This window comes from Lytechinus variegatus, chromosome 6 (assembly GCF_018143015.1).
Source record: "Lytechinus variegatus isolate NC3 chromosome 6, Lvar_3.0, whole genome shotgun sequence".
NCBI lineage: Eukaryota > Metazoa > Echinodermata > Echinoidea > Temnopleuroida > Toxopneustidae > Lytechinus > Lytechinus variegatus.
Window position 1 is genome coordinate 6,583,285 of NC_054745.1, and position 13,233 is coordinate 6,596,517.

The 13,233-nt window shown below is 37.3% G+C and overlaps 2 protein-coding genes across 2 annotated transcripts in view; both read left to right on the top strand.

Moving 5' to 3' along the window:
* The first annotated feature begins 9,169 nt into the window (after positions 1–9,169).
* LOC121416929 overlaps positions 9,170–13,233 on the top strand; it is a 31,479-nt gene continuing 27,415 nt past the window's right edge. Inside the window, exon 1 of the mRNA XM_041610462.1 lies at positions 9,170–9,581. The gene's annotated coding sequence lies outside the window, so the exon portion shown is untranslated. The remainder of the gene's footprint in view (positions 9,582–13,233) is intronic.
* Positions 10,745–12,756, top strand: LOC121416930. Its single transcript, XM_041610463.1, has one exon. It carries the CDS (start codon positions 11,661–11,663, stop codon positions 12,735–12,737), a length of 1,077 nt encoding a protein of 358 aa, XP_041466397.1. The 5' UTR covers positions 10,745–11,660; the 3' UTR covers positions 12,738–12,756.

Sequence of the window (13,233 nt, forward strand, 5' to 3'; positions counted from 1 at the left end):
ACATTCTGAGCAGTTTTTTTAATCGTGTGAAAGATGTGTATCTTTCTAAAGAATTAACTCGAGGGCGAGCTGTAATTTGTTTATATACTGACCTGGGGCCCGTTGCATAAAACTTTTCAGCTGAGAAAATTCAGGTTGTTTTACCGGAGTTTTTGCCCTGTGCTAAAGTCAATGGCGGAAATCAGACTAACCTTAGTTTTCAGTTTTTCCAGAGTTTTCTCAGGTATAAAGTTTTATGCAACAGGCTTCTACTAAGTAATCTTTTAAGGACTGCATTTAGTGACTCATGAATAGAATATACATCTCACGAACTAAATAATGAGAGCGCAAACCGCAAGCTTAAAATTTGTGACATTCCACCTGAAAACTGGACATTTTGTATTTTTTTGTACCCAGGAATAGAATGAGTTCCTCAATAAACAATACTTGATGCGAGCGAGAAACGTGAGCCAAAATTTTCCGATTTTCCAACCTGAAAACTGGACATTCTAAGCATTCTTGTAAAAAATAATAATAGCTCGGAGAACAGTTTTCAGAACTGAAGTGGCTTCCCTGGGTAAATAATATCTATATGATTATTATCATTCTAGGCCTACATGAAATTTCCAAAAGTTTGAGCACGTGATTCGCTCGCAACATCTCACAAGGATGCCCTTTTAACAGTAATTGACCAAAAAGGCGAATTTTACATCTTCAGATTTGATTTTTTCCCCAAAAAAATAAAACGTAAATTTATAATTTATCAATCAGTGATCACTTAATTTCTTTTTGCTCAATTCAATTACTACAAAACACACAACCTCTTTACACAGATGATAATCTCATGGTGAAAATATACGTTTGCACCAAATTGCCCCTATATTGGCTCCCTTTTTTTGGCTTTGCCACCCCCCCCCCCAAGGAAAATATATTCCGCCGCCACTGGTTGAAACACCCATCGTCTTCATGGCTAACTGCAAAAAGTTCTTTAAATGTCCCCTTTAGATCAGGTCAGAGCTTATAGCCTATATTTAAAATTTCTGTTTGCGATCTTGCTAGCAGTTATTATCTAAATTTAGTTACATAGGCATCTCGTTTTAAAGATCACAAACATATTGCCCATCATATTAAAAAAAAATATATAGCTCGCGCTCGCATTATTTAAAAAAGGGTTTATCATGTTATTACATATTTACTTTATTTTATAAGTATAAAGCTAATTATTGACTGTTAGGACTACCCTTTCAAAGAAAGAAACAAAAATCAACTTTAAGCTGCCGATCGAGGAAAATGTGGCTGAAAAAAATATTGCCCCCCTCCCCTGATTTGACGAAAGTTGGATCCGCCGGGAGGGAGGCAGGGGGCACTTGCACCCCAAAAATGAAATAAAAAACAGGGAAATTAATATTTTCCAAAATAGGAAAGTTCCTTTTTCAAAAATAAATATGCCGTTTTTCGTGTTTTTTCGAAATAAAATGCTCTTTTTAAAGTATACAAGTTAAGTTTTCAGGCTGGAATATTGCAAATTTTCAGCTTGCGCTTCGCACTCTTATTCGATTGGTGAAATGTGCATCCTAAAGAGGTCACTAAATGCTTTAACAGGTTCCTTTTCTGGTCAGTATGTTTAAGCTGTGTTTTGCGCTCGTGTTAATTTTTTAGTTAGATGCACATCTTTTTAATGACAGCAGAAATCTGCTCGGATTTTTAAAAACTTATTTTCATTTTTTATTGAAATACCCAAAAGTTTTAGCTTGTGATTCACTCTCGCAACACCTCGCAATTATGCCATTTTAAGAATAATTTACCCCCAAAAACGTTTTACAAATTCACCTTTGAATTTGTTTTACCAAGCCGCTCGCTCATTACACTCTCTCCCGAAAAAATAAAGCCTAAATATACGTTTTGCCATAATAAGAAATCACTTCAAAAAAGGTTATTCTCTACTTAATCACTATCAAACACACAATGACTTCAAGCAGATGATAATCTTAAGGGGAAAATATCACCAAAGTGTCCATTTTGACGTATGAGTTTCATTTTTTACCCCACAAACGAAAATTCGTTCGGCCGCCCTTGCCTTCCTATCCTCATGACAATTGAACGGCTACAGGGTCCCCCGCCCCCCTCCCCCTTGCCTCTGCCGCTGCTTTCCCGGTTTTCATTTTTCGGATTAACGAACCTTATTTTGTTTTCGGATTAACGAACCCTATTCGTTTTCGGATTAACGAACCTTCGGAAAAAGAACTTTATTTCGTTTTCGGATTAACGAACCTCATTTTGTTTTCGGATTAACGAACCTTCGGAAAAACGAACCTTATTTCGTTTTCGGATTAACGAACCTTCGGAACAACGAACCTTATTTCGTTTTCGGATTAACGAACCTTCGGAACAACGAACCTTATTTCGTTTTCGGATTAACGAACCTTCGGAACAACGAACCTTATTTCGTTTTCGGATTATCGAACCTTCGGAATAAAGAACCTTCGGAATAACGCCACAAATGTTCGGATTAACGAACCCTTTTTCGTTTTCGGATTAACGAACATCGAGGTATAGGCAATTTACGTGTTTCGGAATTACGAACGTTCAGAATAAAGAACCTTCGGAATTACGAAGCTTCAGAATTACGAAGTGTAACCATAATGGTTAAGCTATGCCATTGCCGCAGCGTTTCTGGTATACTTTCGAACATATTTGGACATGATTATGGTACAACTATAATATGCAAAGCTTCCATGGGAATAGTAGCATTACATTTACTTCAGAGTGTTTGATTCCTTTTTATTTAACAAAAACTGAGGAAAAACTAAAAAAAAATGCTGTTAAAATCACGCATTGAAAATAAATCATTTTATTTGCAATATCCGCAGCATAATCACATAACATAATGGGTTACATCGGAATCAGAACAATATAATTTGAGCCAACATTTAAGCCAAGATCTCCTCCCCCAACCCTTGCCTCTGAGATAGTAAAAACGGAAGGAAATATTGCAGGAGCAAATATCTTGTCGCACCAAAAAGTCCAATACTGCACCTTTCGCTCTTTACACCCGAAATCACACATTGTTGCTATGGTCGCATCCTCTTTCTCACTATCTTAGTTGGATTTTGCTTTTCGTTAGTGATGCACATTTGTAATTCCCGTAAAAGTTACAACGATGAATGCGCCCCAAAATGGTGTAGTGAAGCTTTACCTATGGATGTACAACGATCCCACTGTATAAGTGGTATTAGTACACAGGCCCTTTTATATTTTAAATCTAAACTGATGTGGGTGAATCATGGCTAAAACACAATGAAACGCATTTCTAATCAAGTCTGTTGACCTGGATATCACAATCATACTGAAAAGTAAACACAAAAAATAAGTAAACACAAAAAAATAAGACCGAAGGTGCATTTCTTTTTTTTTCATTCTAAAACATGAAATGAAACATTCCCTCTCTGTTTTAAAAGCATGATTGAGAGTAACGTAAAATTAGAGGGAAGATTCAAGAGAAAAGAAGATTAGACATGTGTATATATCATTCCTTCATCATTATACATGTATATATATATATATATATATATATATATATATATATATATATTACAGCGCATTATGTCACTCTGGAAACGAGTAGAAGATTGGAATCAGAGCAAATCAAATCGAATATTTTTACTCTTTTAAAATTATCCCTGAAGAGAAATATTCTCACTTTGATGTTCTTCTTACCTTATTGCGGATATTATTGTTCCTTGCAGAGAGAGGGATGGATTTAATATGCATCCAAATCCACTGTGTCATGGATTTTAAGGACTTTATTCATGTTGTTGTTATCATATACCACGTGACCACTCACGTGATATGATAAAACGTTTGTCCCAGATGTATCATAGCATCTGCAAAGTGATTAGAAATTTGATATAAAAAATTATACAATGTATGCACAAACTCAAGTTCAAGTTCAACCTTCTTATATTTGCATTCATGGGGTGTGGATACTATAAACATAACATACAACATGTTTATGATGTATTACTTTGTAATTTTGATACATCGTACAATAAAGAGTTTTCGCAAAATTAACCCTAGCACGCAGCAAATGAATTGAAAATCTAAGTCAAATCACAATGAAAATGTAGGAGGTTTGTGTAAAAAATTGATAAATCGGAACAACACTTTCATCCTACGTTTCCGAGCTGACAAAAAAAAAACGCAATGTCGTTTGTTCAAAGTCACAGACGAAACCGCTGTCAATTCACATACCCTCGACAAAGACATCATTGTCATCAGTGGCGGACCGTGACTCGTAGGAGACAAAGCATGGGAGGTGCACAGCATTGTTCACAAACAATACAGTGTCCCTCCAATGCTTTGTCTCCTCCGGGTCACGGTCCGCCACTGATTATCATGAAGGGCATTTGATATCACATTCTTTATGTTTCAGAAGGTGTCCTGCTTAGCAGTTCCGAGAACTTCCTAGTGTATTATACTGTGGTAGCCTACGTCTCAAAGCCAGAGCCCTAGGAACTCATTTTGTTGTTGCTAGGTTGCTGATATAATTTTGACAAGTAAAAAAGGAAGGTTTCACTGCGAAATATAGGCCATTTTGCTTTCAACACCTACCAGAATTCGAGTAGGAGCTTCCATTGGAAAATATTACAGGCAGCATTCTCAAAGGAAATTTTTGAGGGGGTGCTTCATCATTGTTCATCTCCCCAGCACCCCCGCTTCCCAGGGTCATAAGCAAAACCTTGGATCGGGTTCACTGCATGGCAAACAATGTTAACGCGAGGAAGCAACGAGAGTCACAGATTATGACAAAATTCTCCTTCTGGTGCATGGTATGGGTTAGTCTTATTTACCGTATGAAAATTGCAAAAACGAAATGGACGTGTGCAAAAGTGAATTATTGCTACAAAATGATAACATGATGCAAATACTTAAAAATGAAAAAAGATGATACTGAACGAAGACGCTTCTCTGCGCCATTGATTTCATGGTTCTGTTCTTCCTAGAGGTTTTTTCAATATAACGGAATAAATGATATAAAATACGGATGCAATTTTCAATTCTAAACAATCCTGACCAAAAGAAAATGACCATGGGTAGCGGTGGTACTGGGAGTTCTGAATAATTTATTCGGGGGTGCTGCGTGTTTTATTTTTCTGGATATTCTGGAAGATGTGTAGAATTTGGAAAGACTAACCAAAATGAAGTTCATTTTGAGGTGAAACCTTTTTTTATTACTCTGAAACAATTTGACATTCATTTTGTGGTAAGAGACCTTTTTTGAATTCATCAGCACCCCAAGTCAATAAATTGTTCTCCCAGGGCCTTGCTTCAGATAAATCCTTTACGTAATATTTCCAAAGAGGGGAAATCTGTCGGTGTCTGTTTGGAGTCCGTGTTGTCAATATTGGGACTGCTAGAAGCATTATTATTATTAGACTATTTTTTGTTTAGTTTCAGGGGTATATGTTGTTAGTCTGGTGTAATGCACTCGATTTAAGGGGGTCTAAATGCAGTGTAGAGCCTACAAATACTTGTTCAACGAAGGCCCTCTCTCTGGGATTGAAACAGAAACAAAAATCTTAATGAGCTACATTAGTGTGAAGTCTACTTACTGATCAAAGTTTTAATCACGGTCTGTGTTCGCAGACTATTAAGCGCAAGTGCTCGTGTAAATATTAATTTCATTTATTGCCATTTTATTGGTGATACTTTCAACAAAGAAGTTACAAGACGTAAGCATAAATAAAACCATACATCTGGTCATTGAACTAAGCTACGCATATCATCATGACAGCTATTAATTTAATCTTTACACTTTGATTTTTATATAATATGTAATCTTGCAATTTATTGTCCTCAACGATGACATCCAGGTCAACCTATGACAAAGCCCATACAGTTGTCATATTCATATCACAGTAATCATGATTACATAAATACTGTGACATGAATATAACAACTGTTTGGGGAGCATAATCTTATTCGGTCCAGAGTGTGTACGAATATTCTAGTTATAATACGTCTTATTTTGGTATGTTACATATAAGAAGAACTGTAAAAGCAATTACATTCATTTATTTAGTTATTTCCTCTTTAAGGATATTTATAACTTAGAATGATCAAGAACGTTCCACAACATGTTTGAAAAAGCTTTTGTTAAGCAGGCCTCTGCCTATTTAAAGGGCAAAGAGTTTTATTGTTGAATAGGAAAAGCAACTACACAATAGGATTTCAGCAATAGGCTTAGCTATTTTATTGACTGTGTTAGGTCATTCAAGAATGTTTTAGAAATGTAGAATGCTCCAGAAAGGAGAATGTTGTTTTAATCATGTTTGAAAAAGCTTTTGTTAAGCAGGCCTCTGCCTATTTAAAGGGCAAAGAGTTTTATTGTTGAATAGGGAAAAGCAACTACACAATAGGATTTCAGCAATAGGCTTAGCTATTTTATTGACTGTGTTGTTGATTTCACTTAGGTCATTCAAGAATGTTTTAGAAATGTAGAATGCTCCAGAAAGGAGAATGTTGTTTTAAAAGACAATACCAGAAGCCTTTAGAATAGTGAATACTAGAAGGATCTAGAATAGTTGTAATTAGTATATAAAGCTGGCAGATTCGTCAAGGACATCATCACATCATACAAGATCACTTCATAAGATCAGATCATATCAGATCAGAGCTAAATGTTTCACGCCAGACTTTATGTCAGAGCAGAGTTTATTTCCACCTGGAATAATTATCTTCTGTGGAATTATTTGCACACCACCAATGAACTGTTTGAAGTTATTTTGAGAGAGGAATTCTCAGTTCTCATCGAGATCATCAACCTCTTTAATGAACGCTTATCAACCCATGGATTGCTGAAATTGACTGTTAATCATCAACATCGTCTTCACGGACATTTCAACTAATCACAGTGACTCTTGTTATTCATCGTGCTTCAACTTCGGTTTTATCATCGCCATCATTGTGAACTTTTACTTTTCGCCCGCCAAATTGGACTTTTACTTTGGATAATTAATCGGATATATTGCACATCGGTCTCCTCAAGAGACGTATGATAAATATTTATTCCTGTTTTATCTATGATTGTTAATGTATAATCAATTTCCTGTAATAAAAAAAAGGGAAATTAAATTTCAAATTATTTCATTGTTATTTGTTGCAGTATCGTAACAGGTAAAATCAGATAACATATTGCATTTGAGTTTTGATGTACGTGCATGGACTTCGACCGGGATGTATGTTTTATTGAGTTGGAGAAAGGTTATAGAGGGGGTCGAGAAGGGGGGGGGGGGTCGTAAGGGAGGGAACGGAGAAAGGAAGAGAATTGAGAGACAGAGGATGGAAAACTTGGGAACAATGAAGATATGGGGTTATGGTTTGTCGACATTTGCCAACAAACACGTAGTAGGGGAGAAGAAGATTTTATTTTCTATATCTTTTGAGCTCAAAGGTCATTAACCGTCTTACATTTAACGCCAGAAAATTGTTATAAAAAACACAATGCATGAAAGACTCATAGATCATAAATTAAAAAGGGATGAATTTCGAAGTGCCTTTGTGTTTCTTCATCATATTCAACCAAGTTGTTGCATTATCAGTGGGGTTCGTTGTGAGCTTCTCCGATAGCTGAATTGGAATAAATTTTGGACGAACGGTCCAAAATTACAATAAGAAACTTGTCAAAATTAACCCCGAGAAACAGCAAATACTTGCGCGAAAAAAAACACAAGATAGTTATCGTTGGTAACCAGTATTCTGCGTGAAACTTATACTTGTCTTTGCTGTTTATACTTTGTTATCATGATTGTGGGGTAAAAACGAATCTAAATTGTTCTGACGGCTAAGAAAAAAAAGGTCTATTGAATAATTCCCTTATCGATGCAAATTTCCATGACAGGCTATCAAACAATCTTTATGTTTGAAACGGATGCTCTAGGCAGAGAGCATGTCTTCATTAATACTCATTAGCTGGGCTGATGACGCCATATCCCTAGTTGTTTTTTTTGCATTTTATTATATGTCATTGGGTTTATTCAAAATGTTTCTATCAAGAAATCAAACAGCTTGATTGACAACTGATCGAGTGCATTATATATTCCCTGCTGCAACTTATTTAGTCATAATGGAGATACATAATTGACACATTCATAAAAAAATGAAATAATTATGATTTCATGTAATAACATGAGAGAAAGGAAAGTGGGGATGTGACATCATCGGCCCAGCTGATTAATATTCACGAAGACATGCCTAGACCTGTAACCGGAATAATGCAAATCTTATAATTCAATAACTTTGCTAATTGTAATTCGATTTTGATGAAATTTTCAGCATTTTCATTTTTTAATTTTAATGCATTTATTCAAATATAAATATCTTCACCCCGGAGCTCACAATAAACAGCAGTGAGTATTGGAAAGTGCCCTCATTCGTTCTTGTTATTAATTCTAAAGCCTCGTTGGGTTTTTTTTCCTCTCTCTCTTGTCTATTTTTATAATCTTCATTATTCTCTTCTATTATTTCCATATTTATCTATTCATATCATGTATTCTAATCATAGCTTTTTTCATACGTTTGACTATATTCAAAATCATTACTTTTGTCATTGTTATCATCACTATTATTATCATTACCGATTGGGTTTGATTTTCTTCTTCTGAGAGGTGTGTTATTGCACTGAGTTAATAGTATTTACAACTATATCCCGGTAATGAAAATGCAGACTCGATATGGTAAGACGTTTGAATGGGTGAATGATGTCATGATGGTCGTTGAAGTGTTGCAATGAGTTTCAGAGATGACATTTCGCATTACCTATATACATGTACATGTACTTGTCTCCTGTCTCCAGTTGGCGTCCTTCGCGTCTAGGAAGTTGATGGGTTTGCCTGTGTGTTGTGTTTCTTGTTTTGGATATATATATATACATATCAGTTAAAATGAAGATGAAAAAATGATATAATCATATAATCGAGAAAATGTACAATCAACTGTTGTTATTTTTTTTTTTGGGGGGGGGCTACGAAGGGTGAAGAAAACTGTCAACGGGTCTTCAAACAAATTAATCTTTTTATCAATATTACGCACCTGGGAGTACAACACGTTCAACAACAATACAAATAGGAATGAAAAGAATTGTGTTGTATAGAATTGGTCTCGCCATGACGTGTACGGGGCTATCAACCGTGACCAACTGCAAACAGCTCTTTGGGTTACAGTAGTATTATGCACATGTTGGAATCAGACGATCACTGGTGGCCTGCTTCGCCGGCTGCTCGCACCTTGTCTTCGGCGGATCCCCTGGAAATCTTAATGCCGTAATCCAATACTTACTTAACCATTCCTGCGTGTGTTTAGTTGGGGAATACCCTTATGGAAAGGGGAATATATGGATTTCAACAAGCTTCGTTTATACCGTGCCAGTAAGCTCTCATTGGAGGTTTCATGCAACAAATTATGTTGCTTCTGCGGCGACACTACAAGTGTTTTATGCAGTACAGCAAGCCGGAAGTAATCAAAGTGGAAATTACATAGATAGGCATGCAATCGAAGTAGAATTTACAGGGGGAAAACATCTTTATTTCAATAGGAGAAACTATGTAAGTATTCACCATTCAATTTCCTATTAATTTCTAGATTACTCCCTCAATATAGGCTTACTGTAGTTCGCATGGGCAGAATTCACTTTTTGTCATATGCACTAGTACCAATCCAGGCCTGGTTTAGTTGACGATTAGTTGAATTAGTTCTACGGTACTACTAAGATCATATTACGTAATATTATTATTAATGTAACACTATACTGTACCAATTTATGTATTGTTATGCAGGGAGAAAGATAGGCCTATAACTTACAAGCAACAGAAAACATGTATTCTGGCTTGGACCATTGTGATGTCCGAATAACTGGGTTTAGCCGATTAGGCCGATACCAGCCACATATAGGGGAAGGCGGGGTAAGTTGAGCATAGGCATGGTAGGGGGAAGTTGAGCAACCACCCCAAGCTAATAATGAATGAGTCAGACATTGTGATGGTGTCATATATTGATGACCCATTTCATAACCCTTAAGCCCACCACTTTGTTTTGATCTTTGAAATAAAAAGTACTTTTTAGGGGGAAATATACAAACTTCAGCAAAGAAAGTATAAAAAAGGGTGTGAAATGGATAAGTGTTTTTTTTTACCCACTCACGTCTTGAAATATATTATAGAAATAAGAACAATAGTGTTAGTCCAGGTATGGTTTCTCATTCTTGTCATGGTCTTTTACATTATGAATGCATAAGAAATGTGTGGATGTGAAAACATCGCAATAAGTTCGGACTGCAGCCAAATCAACATGGGGCAAGTTGAGCCATGGTAATTCTTATGGTGATGTATAATAATAAAAAAAAACCGTAAAAGGCCATTGATATGCAGCCAGAAAGGAGCAAATTCACATGACAGTTCTTTTACTTTTAGAAGGTGTTAGTGCTTATTAAGAATTAATAAGTAAAAAGACTTCAAAAGAAAAATTGTCATCCTGGTACTTCCCGCATAGATTTTGTATATAATTATTATGGCTCAACTTACCCCAGACGGTGGCACAACTTATCACACAGATGTGGCAGGTTGAGCCATTTGTTTTTTTTTCAAAGGTTACAATGACTTTCAGTGTGGGGTAGAAGTGTATAATTGGATGAAAAAATATTTCCCAAGGATCAAATTTAAGGGCAGGGTACTTATTTCTACAATTTTACTAGTCATATTGTTGTAAATTGGATTTTCCTTGTGTAATATTTCTCTAAAAAAATCTAGTTAAAATGATACTATGTTTTATTATTTCAATTCAGTACATGTAGCATTTGAATATAAAGTGTATAATGAACTTATATTGCACATTATATCTGCCAACTTTATCTTTAGTACTCTTTCTTCCTCTCTGTACTTCTATCAGCTTTGACTTACTCTCTCCCTCTCTGCTCATTGGCTAATTCTTTCCCGCCTTTTTTGCTCATTGGCTAATTCTTTCCCGCCTTTTTTGGAGTAGCAGTAATGCCAATTCATGTACCCCCTTTAGGGATGCTTTTGTACTATGATGTGCACCATTGCACTTTTATTGTTAGCTAGGGAGAGAGTCCAGTGACTCATGACACTGGCAGTAGCCAGGGCATTCCCACTGCTTGTTGTTGAGGAGGAGACTTGTCCCTACAGAAGGAAGTTTAATTTTGAAGTAGAGAAGACTTCTGCAAGGACTTCCCTTGATGTACAATTTTACTTTAGATGTTGAAGCAAAATGCAGAATTAGTGTCTGACCGAGGCTGTTTTCCTTTGGTGAATAAAAGAGTTCAATGAAACCGCAGCCCTCGTGAGTCGTGTCAGTGTTGTGGTCGTCGGCGCGAACCCTTTCAATGGTGTCAGAAGTGGGATCATCAGCAACAAGGGACCATCTGGTGCGGGCTCTGCAGATATCGGACTTAGAAGAAATCTTGAGAACTTACATTGTACGTGGTCTTATCCTGGTGTCATCGTGCACAACGTAAAATTGAAATGACTTTAGACTGGTTCTAAACAGCCTCGGTCAGACTGTATGTAATGGACAACATATGCTTTTTTTTATTTTTGCAGTGATTGTATTGTGGTTTCGCTATTCTGTATGCAAAATTCTTTTTATGTTCCAAATTGAAATCTAGGATCATGGAAACCAGTTCGAGTTCATCATCAGCTACAACTGAGAGTATGGATGTTTTGTCCCAATTCTTCCGCCGTTCAATTGGATTACAGAGTATATTACAGAGCAACTTACCAAAATTCCGAGGGATGCCACATCATGCGGATGATATGTCCTTGTCAGAATGGCTTGAAGAATTTAATGGAGTAACTGCTAACCAAAATATGGAAATGAGTAGCAAAGCTCGACTGTTGCTAGATCACCTTTCAGGACCAGCACGAGAGGAAATAATGTGTCTCAGTGAATCAAAGAGACAGGATTTTGATGAAATAGTAAGTCGTCTGAAATTGTGCTTTGGCTATCAGGAAACCACACAGACCCTCAGTAGTCAGTTTCATAATCGCATACAGAGAGATGGAGAATCACTTTGTGACTTCAGCCGTGCCCTGATTCGCACCTACAACAAGATGGAAAAAGCTGCCACTACACAAGCTCAAGGAGAAGCTTTAAGTCAGTTGAAAAACAAGACCTTAAGTGATCAATTTGTCAATGGTGCCCGGGAGGCTTGGGTGAGGAGAGAGTTGAGGCGAATACAGATGATGCATGAAATCGATGGATTTGCCAAGATTCGTGAGGAAGCCCTCAAACTCTTTCAGGAGACTGCCACCACTCAGAGGCCCAGAGTCCGAGAAGCAGATATTGAAGTTGGAAGGGCAGTCATGAAAGATTCCATGCTTGTGCAACAGGTAGTAGAACAACAGAAAGCTATAATGACGGAGTTGGAGCAACTTAGGGGAGAAGTCGCCAAGCTGAAAGGAGGAAAACCTCAGAGAAAGAGGACTGATGGACGATGCTTCAGCTGTGGCCATAAAGGACATCTACGACGTGACTGCCCCAACATACCCACCGGTTCCCCTGCACATGAATATAATTACTCTGCTGGCAACTGGCATCAGGAGAATCAAAGCTTCCCCACTTGGAGCACGGAATCAGGTACCATGCAGAATCATGGCAGTTTCAACAGGCCAACAGTCTTCCAGTCCTCATCACAAGGAGCTGCCAGTATTCCTCACCAACATATCGCATCCCAGGAGGAAAACTAGACCCCTCTGTTGTTGAGGGCCAAACGGCAGAGGACAATAGAAAGCAATATCATACAGAAGAGCCCATAGAAGGAACTGTAACCAATCCACAAACTGATATGTCATTTGGTGGTAATTCAGAGGATGTAAATGAATCCAGTGGGGCACAAGGCAGACAAACTTCAGTGGCAGAGGTTGTGCCAGCAATGGATGAGATAGTCAACACAGCTGATTTGATTTCCGAAAGCCCAGCTGTCATAGCAGAAGTTGCTGGTGTACCCATTGGCTGCATCCTCGACACTGGGGCAGAGGCGTCCATTATACCATCAGACGTGTTTCATCGACAGTTGGAAGCAGCGGTAGGAGAAGTGAGCCCATTTAATAAACCTTTGAAAATTGTCGGTGTGGGGCCAACCAAAGTACCAGTGGAAGGCTTCATCCGAACCCATGTCTCTGTAAACGATCAAAAAGCTACAATAGGATTTCTAATCGTACAACGAGAGTCATGTGGGGAAAG

Excerpts from the sequence above, each read along its gene's own strand:
- LOC121416930 (XM_041610463.1), top strand. The coding sequence starts at position 11,661 with ATGGAAACCAGTTCGAGTTCATCATCAGCTACAACTGAGAGTATGGAT.